Below are 22483 nucleotides of genomic sequence, written 5' to 3'. Positions count from 1 at the left end.
CCCAGCATGCACTGACAGACAGTGCATGCTGGGAGTTGTACTTTTGCAACTTCTGGAGGCACACTGGTTGGAAAACCTTCAGTTAGGTTCTGTTACCTAACAGTATTTTCCAACCAGTGTGCCTCCAGCTTTTGCAAAATTGCAACTCCCAGCATGTACTGATCTGCACAGGGATCTCCAAACTGTACCCCTCTAAATCTTGCAATACTACAATTCCCAGCATGCCCAAACAGCTGTCTGGGCATGCTGGGAGTTGAAGTTTTGCAACATCTGGAGGGCTACAGTTTACAGACCACTGTATAGTGGTCTTATAACTGTAGCCCTCAATATGTTGCTAGGCAACAACTTACTGGCTTCCGTAGGATCGCGCACCAGGGAGCTGCACCAGGGAGCCGTATCTCATCGCCGCCCGCCCAGTAAGTGACCTCCGGTATATTAATCCCCTTGTGTTATTATTCCCCCTCCATCTTTATCCCCTTGTGTTATTATTCCTCCTCCATCTTTATCCCCTTGTGTTATTTTTTATTTTTTTTATTTTTATAAACTTTATTTATGAATTTTCATATAACACAAACCAGTACAGTTATGCACCCAAGAAAGGAGCACAAACAACAGAACAACAGTAAGGTCCTCAATATACAAAGTAAAAAACGAGGAATAAGAGACCACCAATACAATCATAATCATAATACACATATCAGAGTGAGATACATCTTGCATGCACAGTTAGCTAATCCATGACCCTAACTGGGGTCGCACAACTGTCCGTCCACTGGGACAGGGTATCTATAAGGCTGTTAGAAGCCCCACACCTCTTCGCTATCAATCCCTCCATCACGAGGTTACAATGAACCTCCGCCAGGATGGCAGGAAGACTCGGCACCTCAGTCGACCTCCACCTCCGAGCAATGTGAGCCCTCACTACTGTCAGAAGATGATACAAAATAGTCATATAATGCGGGGGAACTTGTTCTAAGGACAGGAATAGTAGCACACTCTCTGGGCCCCACGAGAAGGGGCAGTCCACTAGGCTATCCAATAACTTTTTAATTTTGGTCCAGACAGGTGCAATCAACGGGCAAGTCCACCACACGTGTAGCAGAGTACCACTTTCCCGGTTACATCGCCAACACACAGGGGAAGTGGTAGGGTATATTTTAGCCAGACGTACCGGCGTGTAGTACCATCGATATAGGAGCTTCCTGGAAGCCTCAAAATGACTAACACATTTAGAATATTTTTTGTGGATGTTGAAGACAAAGCTCCACTGCTCAGCCGTGAATCTGCGTGCCAGGTCCTCCTCCCATCTGGACTTAAACGTACTGATCATTTCCCCCTCCGCCTCAGTCAAAGCTACATAAGCAAGGGAAATACCCCTAGCAAAGGAGTCCCTGCTCAGGAAATGATGTTCATATGCAGTGCAAGGCCGAGAGCTATCCCAAGGGAGGGATCTCAGAAAATGTCTAAGCCTCAAATATTTGTAAAAGTCTTTCTGTGATATAGAGAACATGTGTACAATATCAGTGAAAGGCATCAATCCATTAGCATCGCTAATCAATGCTACAGTGAGAATGCCCGCATCTATCCAGGGCTTAAAATCTATATCTAAAAGATAATCTCCTATAGCAGCTAAAGGGATATCCTTCACTCTAGGTGGACAAAGACTTTTGATCCGTGCCACCTTACTCCACAACCTGATAGCAGCCGCAATAGTGGAGAAAGGAGAAGAGGGAGCAAAGGTAGGGTTAAAACATAGTGCCCAGAGAAAGTTATTAAAATTAGAGACATTAAGGACAGCATCTTCAATATCTACCCATAGGGGGGGAACGTCCTGCCACCACCATTTTTTAAGCTGATCGAGTAAAACAGCGTGATAGTACAATTTAAGGTTGGGTACCCCCATACCCCCCGCATGTACAGGATGATACAATATATTCGCACCAACCCTGGGGTGCTTGCCAGCCCAAATAAATCGTAAGAGCATTCGTTGTAGTTGCGAGAGAAAGGAGGCGGGCATTATCATCGGTAGGCATCTAAAAAAATATAAGATTTTAGGGAGCAGCATCATCTTAGCAGTGGCAATACGTCCCGCCCATGAGACAGGAAGCTTGGAGAAGTTATCAATTTCCTTGGCAAGCTGGGACCGCACAACAGCAAAATTAGTAGCAATTGTCTTATCAGGCGATGCAGTGAGGACTATGCCCAGGTAAGGAATCTGGTCAGTAACCCATTGAAAGGGATATTTAGCTTGTAACCATCTCTGTTGCTCAATGGGTATCTGCAATGGTAGGATACACGACTTTGTGGGGTTAATCTTATAAAAGCTAACTCGGCCAAAGGCATCAATAATGTTCATCACTGGGCCTAAAGAGCTTTGGGGATTGGAGAGACTAATGATAACATCGTCGGCAAACAAGCCAATTCTGTGGTCTACTTTTCCTATTTGAATGCCCGCAATGCCTGGGGAGTCCCTGATGGATTGAGCAAGCGGCTCCATAACTAAGGTAAATATAAGAGGGGATAGGGGGCACCCCTGTCTTGTCCCATTGCTAAGTGAGAAACTATTAGAAAGGGTACCCATTGTGTAGATTCTAGCAGATGGGAGCGTATATAGAGCCATAATGGCAGATTCCAAAGAGTGGGGAAAACCAAACTTACGCAGCACACTCCGCAAATATCCCCAGTGCACCCGATCGAACGCCTTCTCCGCATAAAGGGACAGCAAGAGAGAAGGCGTCCGATCGGAATGCGCTTTTGTGATGATGTCGAGAAAGCGTCTCGTACCATCCACCGTCTGACGACCCTTGACGAAGCCAACCTGGTCCCTGTGAATTAGGTCCGGCAAAACCCTATTCAACCTAGCGGCTCGAGCCAGGGTTACAATTTAATATCACTATTTAGGAGAGATATTGGTCTGTAATTTAGGGTAGAGTCCAGTGGCTTGCCAGGTTTAGGTATGGTAACGACCAGAGCATCCAACATCTCTTTAGGAGGCACACCGTTCTCTTTAATATGATTGAAGGCTCTGGTCAAGAAGGGGGCTACTGAAGGGCCAAATCGCTTATAGAATTCATTTGTAATACCATCAGGACCAGGTGACTTCGAGGGCTTGAGGGAACGCACACATTCAAGAATTTCTTCTGTGGAGAAGGGAGAGCAAAGATCAGATGCCTGGTCTGAGGACAGAGAGGGGAGAGACATAGAGGACAGAAAAGAAGAGATAACTGCTTCATCAGGCTGTGGCGTAGCAATGTCATTTTGAAGATTGTATAATTTGCTATAGAAATCTGCAAAACAATTGGCTATGCTTTGAGGGTCAGTAACTCTAGAACCATCAGATTTAGTAAGGAAGGGAATTCTCCCCTTATCCTGGTGTTTTTTAAGTTGTTTAGCCAGTACAGAGCCAGATCTATTACCCTGCCAATACCATGTCATTTTGAACCTTCTCAGTGCCATCTCATAGCTGTGTAAAGAGAGGGAGTTTAGGATAGCACTAACCTGTGAAATTTCTTCCACTAGTGTCGGAGAGTACGAGGCCTTATTGCGCCTATGTAAATCTGCAAGGCGCTGTTGGAGTTCTAGCATTTTCGTCTGGCAGACCTTCTTGTCATAGACCGTTTGGCTAATAAAGTGGCCCCTAATTGTAGCCTTAAACGCGCACCAAAGCATGGGGTCTGTAACATCACCAGTATCATTAATGCGGAAATAGGCATCAACCGCCAATTTGGTCGCTTCAGAGTATTCAGGGTTATGGAGTATTAGTGGATTAAGTTTCCAAATATAGGTTGGGTGAGGGCTATGAGACTCTTTAATGGTTACGCTTATGGGGGAGTGGTCCGACCATTCTATGGGCATAATTTGGGCCTTTGAAACCAATGATAGGAGAGAGTGGGAGGCAAGGGCGTATTCTATTCTGGTGCATATCTTGTGCACATGGGAAAAGAAGGTAAAGTCCCTTTCCGTGGGGTGGGATATACGCCAAACATCATATAGGTCATTTTGGGACACACTAGTGAAGAAACCGGTGGGTTCTTTTTTCAAACTGGGCGAGGTAGAATCTACACTAGGCCACATGGTCATATTAAAATCTCCTAGGAGTAGGCAGTGGCCCTTTTTAAAGGATTCCAATTTGCGCAAGAACGCCCTGAGGAAGGTACACTGCTTCGTATTAGGCGCATATAAGGAGCCTAAGGTATATTGAACATTGTTCAGTAAGCACACAATAATTATAAAACGACCTCTATCATCTATCACAGAGTGTTGGACAGTAACCGTCAGGGTATTCTTAAATGCAATCGCCACTCCTCCCTTCTTGTGAACAGCATGCGCCTGATGGATGTGTGGATATCTCTTATTTTGGAGTCTATGGGCATCTAGGGCTAATAAATGAGATTCTTGTATACAGAGGATATCGGCCGCCAGGCGTCCAGCCTCCCTCCATACTAGAGACCTTTTATACGGTGAGTTAAGACCACGTACATTCATAGACACAACCTTAATAACCATAGTCAAAGTCTACACCAACGCTAAGCAGAACCATTAGCACAGTAAGCAGAGAAGGAGCAGGTACTCCCGTCAGATAGGATACATCTACACTTAGCATCTCGCAAGAGGAGCCTCCCGTATCCAGTATCAGAGAAAGCAAGTGATGAAGGACCAACTGGACAGAAAACAAGTAAACAGAACGAACAACAGATAAAATGAGCAAGCAGTAGTAAAGACCATGTGGTAGGTCTTAACGGGGTAGGTAAGCACATTCGACTGCAATTAGGCCGAATGTCTAGACATTCAGGAAAAGTATCCAGAGCACTAAGAGGATAAGCAACCAACAAAATGGGAAAGAGTACCCCAGTCGCAAGCCAGTGAGTCAGTTTGGACAGGCATGTCCAAAGGCAGAAAAACAGTTCATGTCTTGGTTTTTTTCTTGCGGTGGGAAACAACCTTCCATTCCTCAGCTATCTTTGCAGCATGTGGTATGTCCGGGGACCTCTGAGCAGTTGGATCAACAGGCAAGTTCCATTCCGCACACAGTTGCAAAAGGGTCTCCGGGGAAGAGACCACATGTTTGGACCCATTATTGGTGATAATCAATTTCACAGGGAATCCCCATTTATAAGGGATCTCTTTTTCTCTGAGAGCTTTAGTCCCTGCACTGAACTCACGTCTCCTAGCTAGAGTGGCAGCAGATAGATCCGTGTAAAGTTGGAGTCCCGAATATCTATCTGGCAGGGAGGGTGAGGAGCGCGCCACCGACATCAATTGCTCCTTAACATGGTAGAAGTGAAGGCGCAGAATCACATCCCTTGGTGTAGCAGCAGGTAAGGTTTTGGGCTTAGGGAGCCTGTGGACTCTGTCCATTAGCAGATCTAGGGTGGAAGCCTGAGGCAACAACAATGCAAAGTAATCCGTTAGGAAGCTGTTGAGTTCCTCCGTCTTCACAGACTCCGGCACCCCTCTCACCCTTAAATTGTTTCGGCGAGACCTGTGCTCCATATCCGCTATCTTGAGTTGAAGAGCGGTAACCTCATCCTCCAGGCCGTTAGCTAGGTCCACTACTTCATTATGTGAAGAGGTGAGTTCCGCCATCTTGTTTTCAATATGCGATGTGCGGTGTCCAAGAGAGGAGATCTCATGCTGTATATTGGACACGGCTGCCTTAATGTCGCCCTGAATGGAGGTATGTAACTCAGCGAGAAGCCCCCTCATAATAGGTTCAGTTAGGGGCACCGAAGAAGAGCTCCCATCAGGGCCTCCCGGACTTCTAGCATGCTGGGTCCCCGCTCCTAGTGACTTAGAAGAGATCAGGGAAAATGGTACCTGCGGGTCCTGCTGCACTGAAGGCGACCAACCTGTCAGGAGAGTCGGAGGAGGTGTTGGAGAAGCCTCCAGGGCGCAGCCTGTCTGAGAGGATGAAGACGCTGGTGAGGCGCTTCCAGTAGCCAGAGACGCTGACCCGCACAGAGCCGCGCCATCTTGCGAGGCCTCCGCAGCAGGAAAGAACGCCGTGAGCTTCAGTGGGCTCTTCTTTCCTCGCCTCCGGGTCATCATTAGGGGCCCCGATAGATCAGGCACCGGTGGGTACAATTTCCGTAGCGATATGCTCAGGAACAATGCTGTTTAGCCGCTATTAGGCCTGGGCTGCAGCGGAGCACAAGGTTTATGCGACCGCCGCCATGCACTGCAGGACACGCCCCTCCCCTTGTGTTATTATTCCTCCTCCATCTTTATCCCCTTGTGTTATTATTCTCCCTCCATATTTATCCCCTTGTGTTATTATTCCTCCTCCATCTTTATTCCCTTGTGTTATTATTCCTCCTCCATCTTTATCCCCTTGCGCCATTATTCCCCCTCCATCTTTATCCCCTTGCGCCATTATTCCCCCTTCCTATGATCCCCTTTTGCCATATCGGATAATAATGGTACAAGGAGATTAATATGGAGGGGGGGGGGTTGATTATCCCTCCCTCCATCTTATTCCCCTTGTGTCATTATTCCCCCCTTCCTCTGATCCCCTTTTGCCATTTTCCCCCCTCCATCTTAATCCCCTTGTGCCATTATTATCCAATATGGCAAAAGGGGATCATAGGAACGGGGAAGGGTGCAAGGGGATTAAGATAGTTACATGGTTACATAGTTAGTACGGTCGAAAAAAGACATATGTCCATCAAGTTCAACCAGGGAATTGAAGGGTGGGGTGTAGTGCGATATTGGGGAAGGGATGGGATTTTATATTTCTTCATAAGCATTAATGTTATTTTGTTCCAGGAATGTATCTAATCCTGTTTTAAAGCTATTAATTTTTCCTGCTGTGACCAGTTCCTGAGGTAGACTGTTCCATAAGTTCACAGTTCTCATGGTAAAGAAGGCGTGTCGCCCCTTGAGACTAAACCTTTTCTTCTCCAGACGGAGGGAGTGCCCCCTCGTCCTTTGGGGGGGGTTTAACCTGGAACAGTTTTTCTCCATATTTTTTGTATGGCCCATTAAAATACTTAAATACATTTATCATATCGCCCCTTAAACGTCTCTTCTCAAGACTAAACAATTGTAACTCCTTTAATCGCTCCTCATAGCTAAGATGTTCCATGCCCCATATTAGTTTAGTCGCGCGTCTCTGCACGCTTTCCAGCTCCATAGTGTCCCTTTTATGGACTGGTGCCCAAAACTGAACAGCATATTCCAGGTGAGGCCATACCAATGCTTTATAAAGGGGGAGTATTATGTCCCTGTCCCTTGAGTCCATGCCTCTTTTTATACATGACAATATCCTGCCGGCCTTGGAAGCAGCAGCCTGACATTGCATGCTATTCTGTAGTCTGTGATCTACAAGTACACCCAGATCCTTCTCTACCAGTGACTCTGCCAGTTTAATCCCCCCTAAGACATACGACGCATGCATGTTCTTAGTACCCAGATGCATAGCTTTACATTTATCCATATTGAACCTCATTTGCCAAGTGGATGCCCAGACACTTAGTCTATCCAAGTCATCTTGTAACTTATGCACATCCTCTATAGACTGTACCGTGCTACAAAGCTTGGTGTCATCTGCAAAGATAGAAACAGAGCTGTTAATGCCATCCTCTATATCATTGATAAATAAATTAAACAACAGCGGGCCCAGTACAGAACCTTGGGGTACACCACTAATTACCGGGGACCAATCAGAGTACGAATCATTGACCACCACTCTCTGGGTAAGATCCATGAGCCAGTGTTCAATCCAGTTACAAACTAAGATGGAAGAGGAGAGGGATAATGGCGTAGGGGGGATGGGGAGTAATAAAGCACAAGGCATTAAGATGGAGGGGGGAGAGGGATAATGGCAGAGGGGGGAGAAATAAAGCACAAGGCATTAAAATTTAATGCCTTGTGCTTTATTACTTCCCCCACCCCGCTTCCATTGTCCCTCTCCCCCTCCATCTTAATGCCTTGTGCTCCGTCCAATACACTTCCCCCCCTCCAATACACTTCCCCCCACCTCGTCCAAAACACTTCCCCCCCACCTCGTCCAAAACACTCCCCCCCCCCACCTCGTCCAATACACTTCCCCCCCAATACACTCCCCCCAATACACTCCCCACCCCTCCTCCAATACACTCCCTCCCTCCTCCAATACACTCCCCCCCTCGTCCAAAACACTTCCCCCCCCACCTCGTCCAATACACTACCCCCCAATACACTACCCCCCCAATATACTTCCCCCCCACCTCCAATACACTCCCCCCCACCTCCAATACACTTCCCCCAATACAATCCCCCCAATACAATCCAACCCAATACACTCCCCCCTCCAATACACTTCCCCCCACCTCCAATACACTTCCCCCCCACCTCCAATACACTTCCCCCCCACCTCATCCAATACACTTCCCACCGTCCAATACACTCCCCCACCCCCGTCCAATACACTTCCCCCCTCTGGCCCACACAGTTGTTAACTTTCTTTTTTCGTATTACCTGGCCTCCGGCAGGACCCTGTTCGCTGCCACTTGATGCAGTGCGACCCGTTCGGTGGGTGACGCATGACGTCCTCCTGCGTTGTGCGGCAACTCCGCGCAATGTAAGGAGAGGTCACATGTCTCCCCGGCAACCAGGCAGCTCACTCACAGTAGTGCGCTGTCAAATACTGGCCAATGCATGGCTGGTATTTGACAGCGTACGTGTACCACAGGTTGAGAACCCAGGTCCTAGACTGACATACTGCACCACTGATCCCCTGTGGCTGTCCACCGGTTGCAAACCTACAACTCCCAGCATGCTGTCAGGGCATGCTTGGAGTTGTAGTTTTGCAACAGCTGGACAGACGTCTGTCGGAAGGGGGGGGGGGGGACCGCTGATGGGGGGGGGGGGAGACCGCCAAAGATAAGGCAATATGGTAAAAAATAAAAATAAACACACCACAACAACTGCGCCCTCATTTCTATTCTCCCAAGATGCCATTTTTGTGTAATTTTTGACAAAACCACCGGGGGGAGATTGATCAAAACCTGTAAAGAGGAAAAGTGGTTGCCCATAGCAACCAGATAATTTATTTCATTTTTATGTGGTGGGCAGGAGAGAGTAATGGTGTCTAGGGTGTTGCAGTGGTAGTATAGGGTCTGTTGGTATTAACCCTAAGATGTCGTGACACCAGGGCTTGGTTTCCTTAGTGTTAATAGTCATGCCGCCAACCGTCCCAGAAACGGGAGGGAGACTAACGGAATGTCTACAGCAGATTTTATGAATAAACTGAAGAACTTTACTTGAGCATTTTATGCAACAGTCTTCAAACATAACAGTCTCTCAAGAGTGAACCGGGATACAGGTTCCTCACAGGTCTTGCTGGGACTTTGGAGCAATGAGCTTTGATGCTAGCCACTGTGCTACTAATTATAATATTTTAGCTGGTAGTAGTCACACAGGTATAGGTAGTTTGAGCTTTGGTAACTCACGTTTTAGTGGCTGCTGGATCTTAGGCTTTGGCCTAGCTGACTTGAATTGACGCTGATGAGATTTGTGCTGCTTGATAGTCCGGAACTAAGAGAGGCAAGAGCTAAGAGAGTGAATTGATTGACTAAGGAGGCTGGACAAAGCTCATTGGCCAGCAAACCTGTAAGTCCTGACTCAGTGAACTCTGGGCACATCACATGACCCTGTAAGGTCCTTAAACCATAGTACAATCATAATTAACCCCTTAAGGACTCAGGGTTTTTCCGTTTTTGCACTTTCGTTTTTTCCTCCTTACCTTTTAAAAATCATAACCCTTTCAATTTTCCACCTAAAAATCCATATTATGGTTTATTTTTTGCGTCGCCAATTCTACTTTGCAGTGACATTAGTCATTTTACCCAAAAATGCACGGCGCAACGGAAAAAAAATCATTGTGCGACAAAATCGAAAAAAAAACGCCATTTTGTAACTTTTGGGGGCTTCCGTTTCTATGCAGTGCATATTTCGGTAAAAATTACACCTTATCATTATTCTGTAGGTCCATACGGTTAAAATGATACCCTACTTATATAGGTTTGATTTTGTCGCACTTCTGGAAAAAATCATAACTACATGCAGGAAAATGTATACGTTTAAAAATGTAATCTTCTGACCACTATAACTTTTTTATTTTTCCATGTACAGGGCGGTATGAGGACTCATTTTTTGCGCCGTGATCTGAAGTTTTTATCGGTATGATTTTTGTTTTGATCGGACTTTTTGATCACTTTTTATTCATTTTTTTAATGGTATAAAAAGTGACCAAAATACGCTTTTTTGGACTTTGGAATTTTTTTGCGCGTACGCCATTGACCGTGCGGTTTAATTAATGATATATTTTTATAGTTTGGACATTTACGCACGCGGCGATGCCACATCTGTTAATTTATTTATTTTTTTACACTGTTTTATTTTTTTTTTTATGGGAAAAGGGGGGTGATTCAAACTTTTATTAGGGAAGGGGTTAAATGACCTTTATTAACACTTTTTTTTTACATTTTTTTTTGCAGTGTTATAGGTCCCATAGGGACCTATAACACTGCACACACTGATCTCCTATGCTGATCACTGGCGTGTATTAACATGCCTGTGATCAGCATTATCGGTGCTTGACTGCTCCTGCCTGGATCTCAGGCACGGAGCAGTCATTCGTCGATTGGACACCGAGGAGGCAGGTAAGGGCCCTCCCGGTGTCCGATCAGCTGTTCGGGACGCCGCGATTTCAGCCGGGATACTTTCAGTTTCACTTTAGAAGCGGCGGTCAGCTTTGACCGCCGCTTCTAAAGGGTTAATACCGCACATCGCCACGATCGGCGATGTGTGGTATTAGCCGCGGGTCCCGGCCGTTGATGAGCGCCGGGACCGAAGCGATATGATGTAGGATCGCGGCGCGATCCCACTTCATATCGCGGGAGCGGGCGCAGGAAGTAAATATACGTCCTGCATCGTTAAGGGGTTAAAGGCACGTGACCTGCTAAGGTCATATACATAATATTTCCTATACATTAAATATGTATATGAACACAATTTACACGAGGCGACCATGGTTAAGTCCTGCAAGAGTGCCCTATGAGAGTGAAGGAACTGTGGCTGAGGGGACTTTAGACAGGGACAGGACCAAGTCCTGTACCAGGACACCACAAACCCCCTTACTTGACAAAAGTCATCCTCGACGTAGGTCCCCTAAGAAAGAGGGACGGAATGGTCATAGGGCCGAACACAGTCCTGGGCATTAGTACAAACGTCCATAACCAGACTGTCACCAAAACAGATTTAGAGTCTCTGTAGTGGAATGTCCATACAAGCTCTAACAATACAAACAGGATGATGGTAAGAAATGAGTTCACAAACAGGATCGTTGTTAGTTTTCTGTTAGTCCTTCCTTCCAAAACAGGATGACTTTTAACTGGATAAACAGGATTTACTTGGGTTTGAGTCACCAACAGGATAGTATAAATCCTATCTGTATATCCTTTTGGTTATCTCCACTTTACTTTATTGTATTATACATAGATTGCTTATGCATGAAATAAATGACAAATGACTTTTGACTAAACATTTGATGATTTTTTTTCTCTCTGACAGACAATTAGTACTGATACTCGACTAAAAGTATGTATAATGAGTATGACACTTCTACATACTGTAATAAATCTCACTATCATTTTTTTCTTTTTGACATACCTGTAATATCATACCACATATTTATTATACCACAGACTATTTTCTAGAGTTATACACTGGTTGCGGATTGGGTTGCCTGAGGCTTTCTATGGTCTATCGGCACTACACACTTACCCCTAGAACTCGGAATCTAGATAACAAGTTACATACTGTCACCTTTCTGGATACGTGTATTTTTATTTAGCTACATGAGCACGTTCTGGCCTAGTGAATTTTATGTACTGTACTATGTGTACATTGTATTGAATGAATAAAGTCAGTCTTGATATCTGATGGGAATATTTCCTTTAGGCATTAGTGAAGGGTGACATTATTTTTTCCTCCCAGAGGAGCTGGGAGGGCGCCATACAGTAAACACTATAGCACCTGAGAAAAAAAATATGTACTTTGTGTACAGGAATTGATTCTTCTGTACAATAACACCAGTCACATTGTTGACATTTTATTTTACTAGGACACCAGGGCTACATGTTAGCAGCACGACATACAAAATGTTCAGGTGACATTTACCTGCTGTATATGCACAAAATCTAGTGCACAAAAATATATTACTATGAGTATATTTACAATAAACAGACATGTAAGGATCAGCAGTCCACCTACGTTATTAGTCCAACAACAAAAAACACAGCTGTTGCCAGGGCCAGGTGCAAACTTACAAGGATCTCCTCAGGCAAGGAGTCTCTCGGCCCAGGGCTCGGTACAGGCTTAGTAAGCTGGTTACATTGCAGAACAGGTGAAGTTCTTGGCATAGTCCTGCCAGGAACTTCTTCTTAAACAGCTTACAACAGGAAAACTCTGTAAGAAAACAAAGGTACTAGTGTACCAAAGAGTTAATGGCAAGCAAAAGGAAAATTAATGCTTTAAACAGGAAATCTTGATTCCCAACCTTGCATATCAGAGTGCTTCCTGCTCTGTGACATGTAGCGAGGAGCACGAGGTTGGGATTCTCTCATGGGGTTGATGGCAGTGTGCCATGAGACATTGGTGAGCCTTGACTGAGAGACCGAGGGGTTAACGATCACCACAAAATTGATAGCAGCGGCTGAGGCCACTGGCACTACTGTTGGTGCCGGTTGGTCTGGCCTCAACTCCTTAGGTGGAGTAGGCCGTGGCACTTTGGTCGGTGCCTGTTGGTTAGGCCACACCTCCGGGCATGGAGTGGGCCTAGGCACTTAGGTTGGTGCCCGTTGCTTAGGCCTCACCTCCTCAGGGGGAGTAGGCCTGGGCACATTCTCTGTTGTAGATGCTGCAGACGAATAGGACCTCGGATCCATGATAGGCACTCTTCATTCCTCCTCTTCACAGGCTGTTTTAGGCAGCCTCATCGGCCGAATTCCATGGGGATCTGTGTCCCATTTGTCCGAAGGGAAATACGTGAAGGGAATTTGCATCAGGTTCTTAGGTCTTGTTACCGCTGCAGCCCATTCACTCCGCAGACTCTGTACTGGGGTGTATTCTACAATCTCCCCTAGCTCCAGGGAGTGGTATTTTCTGGGCAGGTAGTCCCGCTGAAAGTCCCTTTTGTTCACCAGGATGGTTCCCCCATGTCTGCAGTCCTGGAGGGTACCAAAACCTCTGGCCTTATCAAACTTAACCACGGTGGCGGGTCGGCAGTTCAAGGGTGTTTCACCCTCTCGTGGGTAGTCCAGCATTCTGATGTACAGAGCTTCTAATTTTCTTGTATCTTTTTTGCTGCTCTTCATCGGACTTCACAAGGGAGGCATTTTGGCCCATATCTCTCCCTGTGCTCCGCCTTTAACTTTTCAATGAGTCTGTCGACTTCAGCCTCCCTGCGTGCACTGTCTATCTCAGCTGTGGGGATCGGTGGATGGGACTTCCCTGGCTGGGGAAGAACGTGGTCCTGCATGTACTGTATTAGTGCAGGCTCATCGCTGAACACCCATTTTGGGAGTGGGTGTGATCGTGGGCGTGCACTGGGCAGGGTCACTTGGGACAAGGGGACCTCTCTCTGTGGGCTGGATAAAGAAGAGAAAGCGGCTTCCACTGGGATACTCACGTCCGAATCCTCAGTCAGAATTTCAGCCCAGGACCCCCATGTCCTGTGGTGAGGGGACAGTCTCACCAGTGATGCCGTTGCTGATGTCCCAGGTGATGCCCCTTTTCGGGGTAGCCGGCCACTCGTCATCCTCGGGTAAGGGAGGCAGGTTGCAGGCCTCCTCGGCCCCCAGGGATAACCGCCGCAAGCGATCGGCAAGCTCTTGAAAAAGTTGTGTCGCGGCCACTTTTCTCTGACTTGGTGCCATCTTAGGACTCTCTTCGCATGTTGCAGTGGGTTCCGCCATCTCTGTGCTCCTCGCTGCCATCTCCAGACTGTAGAGGTCTGGCCACTTGGCTTCTTTTATGTCAGGCTTCCACAAAATGGCCGCCAGCCGGAAGGACGTCATCGGTGCAGCTCCGACTTCCAGTCCCCCGTCGAACACAAGCAGAAGGTTACAGTTCCACTTTGGCATTCCAACGTGTACTTGGTGTCCACACCCAGGGGCAGGTCGTGGACCAGCGCAGGACATTTTCACGCACTCCTCTGGTAAGTTTTTAACCCTTTCAGGTACTTGTTGCAGCTGAGAGCATAGCATAGCTTCGCTGCAAATTTTGCATATGGCCACCGAAAAACAATCTTCACCTCCCCCCTTACTTTTTCTTGTGCCCCAGCTAAGCACAATCTCAACAGCAAAGTCCTGTACACTTCTGGCCGCAATTTTAATCGCTTCATGCGATAATTCCGGACAGTTCTTTTAACACTTTTCTTAACAGGGGGAGTACTATGGCTCTTTAGTATACGGTATACACCCTTTTTTGGTTGCGGACAGTCAGGGTAGCAAAATTCTTAAAGGCAAACACCATTATCCTGTTCGTAAGACGCAAAAAGAGTTGTGGAGGGCAGGAGAGAGTAATGGTGTCTAGGGTGTTGCAGTGGTAGCGTAGGGCCTGTTGGTATTAACCCTTAGATGTCGACGCAGGGTGCGATTTTCTCAGTGTTAATAGTCCTACCGCCAACCTTCCCAGAAACGGTAGGGAAAATAACGGAATGTCCACAGCAGATTTTATGAATAAACTGAAGAACTTTACTTAAGGATTTTATGCAACAGTCTTCAAACATAACAGTCTCTCAAGAGTGAACCGGGATACAGGTTCCTCATAGGTCTTGCTAGGACTTTGGAGCAATGAGCTTTGATGCTAGCCACTGTGCTACTAATTGTAATATTTTAGCTGGTAGTAGTCACACAGGATTAGGTAGTTTGAGCTTTGGTAACTCACATTTTAGTGGCTGCTGGATCTTAGGCTTTGGCCTAGCTGACTTGAATTGATGCTGATGAGATTTGTGCTGCTTGATAGTCCGGAACTAAGAGAGGCAAGAGCTAAGAGAGTGAAATGATTGACTACAGCCCCTTATATATTAAGGAGGCTGGACAAAGCTCATTGGCCGGCAAACCTGTAAGTCCTGACCCAGTGAACTCTGGGTACATCACATGACCCTGTAAGGTCCTTAAACCATAGTACAATCATAATTAAAGGCTTGTGACCTGATAAGGTCCTATACATAATATTTCGTATACATTAAATACATATATGAACACAATTTACATGAGGCGACCAGGGGTAAGCCCTGCAAGAGTGCCCTATGAGAGTGAAGGAACTCTGGCTGAGGGAACTTTAGACAGGGACAGGACCAAGTCCTGTACCGGGACACCTCATTTAAAAAAGCCTCTTAAAAGTGAAAGAAGCGATCTGATTGGTTGCTATGGGCAACTGGTCAATTTTCCTCTGCACAGGTTTTCATACATGTCCCCCAATGTGCATTACTATTATTATAATAGACTTACCCCCCAAGCGTCCCAGATCTGACGTGTCCTGCTTCTGTGATTTCCCTTCATGCACAGAGCCTCAGTGTGATCACTACTCACCGTACAGAGCGGAGCCCCAGGAGATCATGCAGTGTCTGCTCTATCATGTCATCTCCCCTGAGCTAAGAGGAAGCACTCATTGGCCCTGCATCCTGGGAGAGGCACCTGCATCAACCAATCAGAGGCTTCCTGTTACAGGGGACAGGGGGAGATGCTGCAGATAGATCAGCTACTTATCGCCTAAAGTAAATTTTTTAATTGGCCAGAACACACCCAAAATCTGTCCCAACAAAACTTTGCTTTGCATCCTGCCATTTCTCCCAACTGTTCTTTTTCTACCTGCTTGTAAGGCATTCCTACACTCACTTCCTAATTCCTTAAAGGGGTACTCCGCCCCTAGAAATCTTATCCCCTATTAACGCATGCCTACACTCACTTCCTAATTCCTTAAAGGGGTATTACATTTTTCATTTTCACAGACCACTGTTCCAAAAATCTGTCAGACACCCCTGGGGCGTAAATACTCACTGCACCCCTTATTACATTCCGTGAGGGGTCACATGTGGGGGGGGTCCATTGTTCTGACACTATTGGGGCTTTGTAAGCACACGTGGCCTTCAATTCCGGACAAATTTTCTCTCCAAAATCCCAAGGGCGCTCCTTCCCTTCTGTGCATTGTAGTACGCCCGCAGAGCACTTTACATCCACATATGGGGTATGCTCTTACTCAGAAAAAATGGGGTTACAAAAATTGCAGGGCTTTTTTTCCCCTATTTTCCCTTGTGAGAATGAAAAATTTAGGGTAACACAAGCATTTTAGTAAAATTTTTTTATTTATCCAACTTTAACGAAAATTCGTCAAACACTTGTGGTGTGTTAAGGCTCACTATACCCCTTAATACGTTCCGTGAGGAGTGTAGTTTCCAAAATGGGGTCACACGTGGGTATTTTTTTTATTTTTTTTGCGTTTATGTCAGAACCACTGTAAAATCCGCCACCCCTGTGCAAATCACCAATTTAGGCCTCAAATGTACATAGTGCACTCTCACTCTTGAGCCTTGTTGTGCGTCCACAGAGCATTTTACGCCCACATATGGGGTATTTCTGTACTCAGGAGAAATTGTGTTACAAATTTTGGGGTCTTTTTTTCCTTTTACCTCTTGTGAAAATAAAAAGTATGGGCAACACCAGCATGTTAGTGTAATTTTTTTAAACTTTTTTACACTTACAGGCTGGTGTAGACCCCAACTTTTCCTTTTCATAAGGGGTAAAAGGAGAAAAAGCCCCACAAAATGTGTAACACAATTGCTTCCTAGTACGGAGATACCCCATATGTGACCCTAAACTGTTTCCTTGAAATACGACAGGGCTCTGAAGTGAGAGAGCGCCATGCACATTTGAGGACTAAATTAGGGATTGCATAGGGGTGGACATAAGGGTATTCTACGCCAGTGATTCCCAAAATGTAGACTCCAGCTGTTGCTAAACTCCCAGCATGCCTGGACAGTCAGTGGCTGTTTGGAAATGCTGGGAATTGTTGTTTTGGAAACACTGCCATATGATACGTTTTTTTATTTTCATTGGGGGGAAAGTGTAAGCGGGTGTATATGTAGTGTTTTACCCTTTATTATGTGTTAGTGTAGTGTAGTGTTTTTAGGGTACATTCACAAGGGTGGGGGTTTAGGGTGAGTTTCCCTCTAGGAGCTTGCGCTGCAGCAGAAAATTTGCTCTAGCTCAAACTTGAAGCAAGTGTAATCCCGCCCTTGTGAATGTACCCTGTACATTCATATGTGTGTGTGAGTGTGTTTGTGGGGGGGGGGGCAAACCTCCAGCAGTTGCAAAACTACAACTCCCAGCATGCACTGACAGACAGTGCATGCTGGGAGTTGTACTTTTGCAACATCTGGAGGCACACTGGTTGGAAAACCTTCAGTTAGGTTCTGTTACCTAACTCAGTATTTTCCAACCAGTGTGCCTCCAGCTGTTGCAAAATTGCAACTCCCAGCACGTACTGATCTGCACAGTGATCTCCAAACTGTACCCCTCCAAATCTTGCAATACTACCAATCCCCGCATGCCCAAACAGCTGTCTTGGCATGCTGGGAGTTTCAGTTTTGCAACATCTGGAGGGCTACAGTTTACAGACCACTGTATAGTGGTCTTCTAACTGTAGCCCTGAATATGTTGCTAGGCAAAAACCTACTGGCTTCTGTAGGATCGCGCACCAGCGAGCAGCACCAGGGAGCCGTATCTCATCACCGCCCGCCCAGTAAGTGACCTCTGGCGCCGATCACCACCGGTTCTCCCACTCTGCCAGAACAGTAGGTGGGCAGAGCGGGGAACCGAACTTTAACTCCCCCGCCCCCGAACTGCTATTGGTCAGTCATCTCTGACCGACCAATAGCAGGGATAGGAGGGGTGGCACCCCTGCCACCTTACTCCTATGCCTTCAGGAGGATCGGGGGTGTCTTAGACACCCCCGATCCTCCTTATTTTCCCGGTCACCGGAGACCCATGTGACCCGGAATCGCCACAGATCGCCGGTCTGAATTGAACTGATCGCTGACATGGGTGGGGGGTTTTCAGGACCCCCCCCCCAGGGGTTTGCACGTGATGCCTGCTGAATGATTTCAGCAGGCAACTTGCTGGGTGTCCTACGGTTGCCTCGGCAACTGTACCAACCAGCATCAGCTGCTTCTCTCCCCACTGCATTAAGCAGATCGTGCAGTAGAGAAGCTTTGGACACTTAAAAAAAAATTCACAATTTTCACAGACAGAAATTAAATGAGTCAAACAAGTCAAAGAACGGTTTAAAAACAGGGGAACTTTATTATTTATTAAAATGTTTGTGTAGGGATTTTTGTAACCTTCCATCACTCACAAAGAGCGTACAGTAACTAACTCAGGACAGGAAAAACCTCCAGAGGGGAGGAAACCTGTAGGGAATCCATGGCTACTGTACTGCCCTTCCTCTGGGCATACTAAAGGAGGTTACCTCTATAATTTGGGCAAATGTGTCTGTGTATGTGCGTGATTCGAGGGTTTATGCCTTCATCCAACTTCTTGCTGTAAGTCCGGAAATATGTGCCTTATTACAACGTCTTGATAGTCCGGAAATGCTACTCCACATCCTGGAAATAGTGCATCTAAGATAGGAAAACAAAAGATAGATTATTTACATGTTTATTATAGAAATGCACATGGAACTGCACTAAAGACCTATTGGACACAACAATGTGACACTTACCAATCACAGTGATGTATTCAACTTCGCATTCCCGCGTACCTACAGTGTCCAGCACCGACCCCTCACTGATGAAGAATGAGCAGGAACAGTGTTATTTCTGCTCAGTGCTGCTCTCTGGTGGACAATGGTTATGACATCACATGTGTGACACGCTGTTACCTCCTGGGAGTTCTATTTGAGCAGTGCTGCTCTCTGATTGGCTGAAACCTAAAAAAGCTTTTTAACATATTCTGCATGACTTTTACCTAAGGGATTTTTTTTTAGCATTTTTTAAATAAAATGACGCTACTCCCTGTGGGTGCGTTATATTTGTTTCTCCTAACCAGACACTCAGTATTTGTAATATCATTTGGTGGCCCCAACAGCCTGGGCCCATAGGTTTCTTACACAGATCAGTGCGGCTCCGGCAGGCTCAATGAGCAGCGCTGGGTGCCGGGGCGTCTGACAAGTGACGTCTCTGATGTTGCGGTCTGGAGCAAAGGATGTCACTCGTATGACGTCCCAGCAGCCATTGATTTAAAGTGGTCGTGGCTCCTGCTGCCAGTCCAAGATCAGACACCATGGTCCTAGATAGACATACTGCACCACTCATCCCCTGTGGCTGTCCACCTGTTGCAAAACTACAACTCCCAGCATGCTGTCAGGGCATGCTTGGAGTTGTAGTTTTGCAACAGCTGGACAGACGTCTGTCGGAAGGGGGGGGGGGGGGGGGGAGACCACCAAAGATAAGGCAATGTGGGCTTTGAAAAACGCCACCAATAAATTGTGTTTAATCAAAGCCTTAGCCTAGGAACAGCTATCATTTTTGTTTGAGGTTTATTTGGTAAAAAATAAAAATAAACACACAACAACTGTGCCCTCATTTCTATTCTCCCAAGATACCATCTTTGTGTAATTTTTGACAAAACCACTGGGGGAGATTTATAGCCCATAGCAACCAGATAGTTTGTTTCATTTTTATGTGGCGGGCAGGAGAGAGTAATGGTGTCTAGGGTGTTGCAGTGGTAGTGTAGGGTCTGTTGGTATTAACCCTAAGATGTCATGACGCCAGGGCGTGGTTTCCTTAGTGTTAATAGTCCTGCCGCCAACCGTCCCAGAAACGGTAGGGAAAATAACGGAATGTCCACAGCAGATTTCATGAATAAACTGAAGAACTTTACTTGAGGATTTTATGCAACAGTCTTCAAACATAACAGTCTCTCAAGAGTGAACCGGGATACAGGTTCCTCACAGGTCTTGCTGGGACTTTGGAGTAATGAACTTTGATGCTAGCCACTGTGCTACTAATTATAATATTTTAGCTGGTAGTAGTCACACAGGATTAGGTAGTGTGAGCTTTGGTAACTCACGTTTTAGTGGCTGCTGGATCTTAGGCTTTGGCCTAGCTGACTTGAATTGATGCTGATGAGATTTGTGCTGCTTGATAGTCCGGAACCAAAAGAGGCAAGAGCTAAGAGAGTGAATTGTTTGACTACAGCCCCTTATATATTAAGGAGGCTGGACAAAGCTCATTGGCCAGCAAACCTGTAAGTCCTGACCCAGTGAACTCTGGGCACATCACATGACCCTGTAAGGTCCTTAAACCATAGTACAATCATAATTAAAGGCACATGACCTGCTAAGGTCATATACATAATATTTCCTATACATTAAATATGTATATGAACAAAATTTACATGAGGCGGCCATGGGTAAGCCCAGCAAGAGTGCCCTATGAGAGTGAATGGACTCTGGCTGAGGGGACTTTAGACAGGGACAGGACCAAGTCCTGTACCAGGACACCACAAACCCCCTTACCTGACAAAAGTCATCCTCGACGTAGGTCCCCTAAGACAGAGGGACGGAATGGCCATAGGGCCGAACGCAGTCCTGAGCATTAGTACAAACGTTCATAACCAGGCTGTTACCAAAACAGATTTAGAGTCTCTGTAGTGGAATGTCCATACAAGCTCTAACAATACAAACAGGATTATGGTAAGAAATGAGTTCACAAACAGGATCGTTGTTAGTTTTCTGTTAGTCCTTCCTTCCAAAACAGGATGACTTTTAACTGTATAAACAGGATTTACTTGGGTTTGAGTCACCAACAGGATAGTATAAATCCTATCTGTATATCCTTTTGGTTATCTCCACTTTACTTTATTGTATTATACATAGATTGCTTATGCATTAAATAAATGACAAACGACTTTTGACTAAACATTTGATGATTTTTTTCTCTCTGACTGACAATTAGTACTGATACTCGACTAAATGTATAATGAGTATGACACTTCTATATACTGTAATAAATCTCACTATCATTTTTTTTCTTTTTGACATACCTGTAATATTATACCACATATTTATTATACCACAGACTATTTTCTAGAATTATACACTGGTTGCGAATTGGGTTGCCTGAGGCTTTCTGCCCAATGCCTTAGCTGATAGGGTCTATCGGCACTACACACTAACCCCTAGAACTCTGAATCTAGATAACAAGTTACATACTGTTACCTTTCTGGATACCTGTATTTTTATTTAGCTACAGGAGCACGTTCTGGCCTAGTGAATTTTATGTACTGTACTATGTGTACTTTGTATTGAATGAATAAAGTCAGTCTTGATATCTGATGGGAATATTTCCTTTAGGCGTTAGTGAAGGGTGACATTATTTTTTACTCCCAGAGGAGCTGGGGGGGGGGGCACCTTACAGTAAACACTATAACACCTGAGAAAAAAATATGTACTTTGTGTACAGGAATTGATTCTTCTGTACAATAACACCATTCACATTGTTGACATTTGATGTCAGCTGACATTTTATTTTACTAGAACACTAGGGCTACATGTTAGCAGCACGACATACGAAATGTTCAGGTGACATTTACCTGCTGTATATGCAACATTTAGTGCACAAAAATATATTACTATGAGTATATTTACAATACACAGACACGTAAAGATCAGCAGTCCACCTACGTTATTAGTCCAACAAAAAAAAAAACAGCTGTTGCCAGGGCCAGGTGCAAACTTACAAGGATCTCCTCAGGCAAGGAGTCTCTCGGCCCAGGGCTCGGTACAGGCTTAGTAAGCTGGTTACATTGCAGAACAGGTGAACTTCTTGGCATAGTCCTGCTAGGCACTTCTTCTTAAACAACTTACAACAGGAAAACTCTGTAAGAAAACAAAGGTAATAGTGTATCAAAGAGTTAATGGCAAGCAAAAGGAAAATGAATGCTTTAAACAGGAAATCTTGATTCCCAACCTTGCCTTTCAGAGTGCTTCCTGCTCTGTGACATGTAGCGAGGAGCACGAGGTTGGGATTCTCTCATGGGGTTGATGGCAGTGTCCCATGAGACATTGGTGAGCCTTGACTGAGATACTGAGGGGTTAACGCTCACCACAAAATTGATAGCAGTGGCTGAGGCCACTGGCACTACTGTTGGTGCCGGTTAGTCTGGCCTCAACTCCTTAGGTGGAGTAGGCCATGGCACTTTGGTCGGTGCCTGTTGGTTAGGCCACATCTCCGGGCATGGAGTGGGCCTAGGCAATTAGGTTGGTGCCCGTTGCTTAGGCCTCACCTCCTCAGGGGGAGTAGGCCTGGGCACATTCTCTGTTGTAGATGCTGCAGACGAATAGGACCTCGGCATATGTCTTGGATCCATGATAGGCACTCTGCATTCCTCCTCTTCACAGGCTGTTTTAGGCAGCCTCATCGGCCGAATTCCATGAG

General features: G+C 45.8%; 1 protein-coding gene across 3 annotated transcripts in view; it reads left to right on the top strand.

Moving 5' to 3' along the window:
* Nucleotides 1-293: 293 nt before the first annotated feature.
* Nucleotides 294-22483, top strand: part of LOC130353761 (uncharacterized) — a 110288-nt gene continuing 88098 nt past the window's right edge. The window contains exon 1 of one of the 3 annotated variants that reach the window (XM_056555084.1): nucleotides 294-416. In XM_056555084.1, the coding sequence (XP_056411059.1) occupies nucleotides 329-416 (88 nt within the window). In that variant the 5' untranslated portion in view covers nucleotides 294-328. The remainder of the gene's footprint in view (nucleotides 417-22483) is intronic. The other 2 variants (XM_056555089.1, XM_056555087.1) reach the window with 2 other exon arrangements.

This window comes from Hyla sarda, chromosome 1 (genome assembly GCF_029499605.1).
Source record: "Hyla sarda isolate aHylSar1 chromosome 1, aHylSar1.hap1, whole genome shotgun sequence".
Classification (NCBI taxonomy): Eukaryota; Metazoa; Chordata; class Amphibia; order Anura; family Hylidae; genus Hyla; species Hyla sarda.
This window is presented reverse-complemented; position numbering and strand designations above follow the sequence as displayed.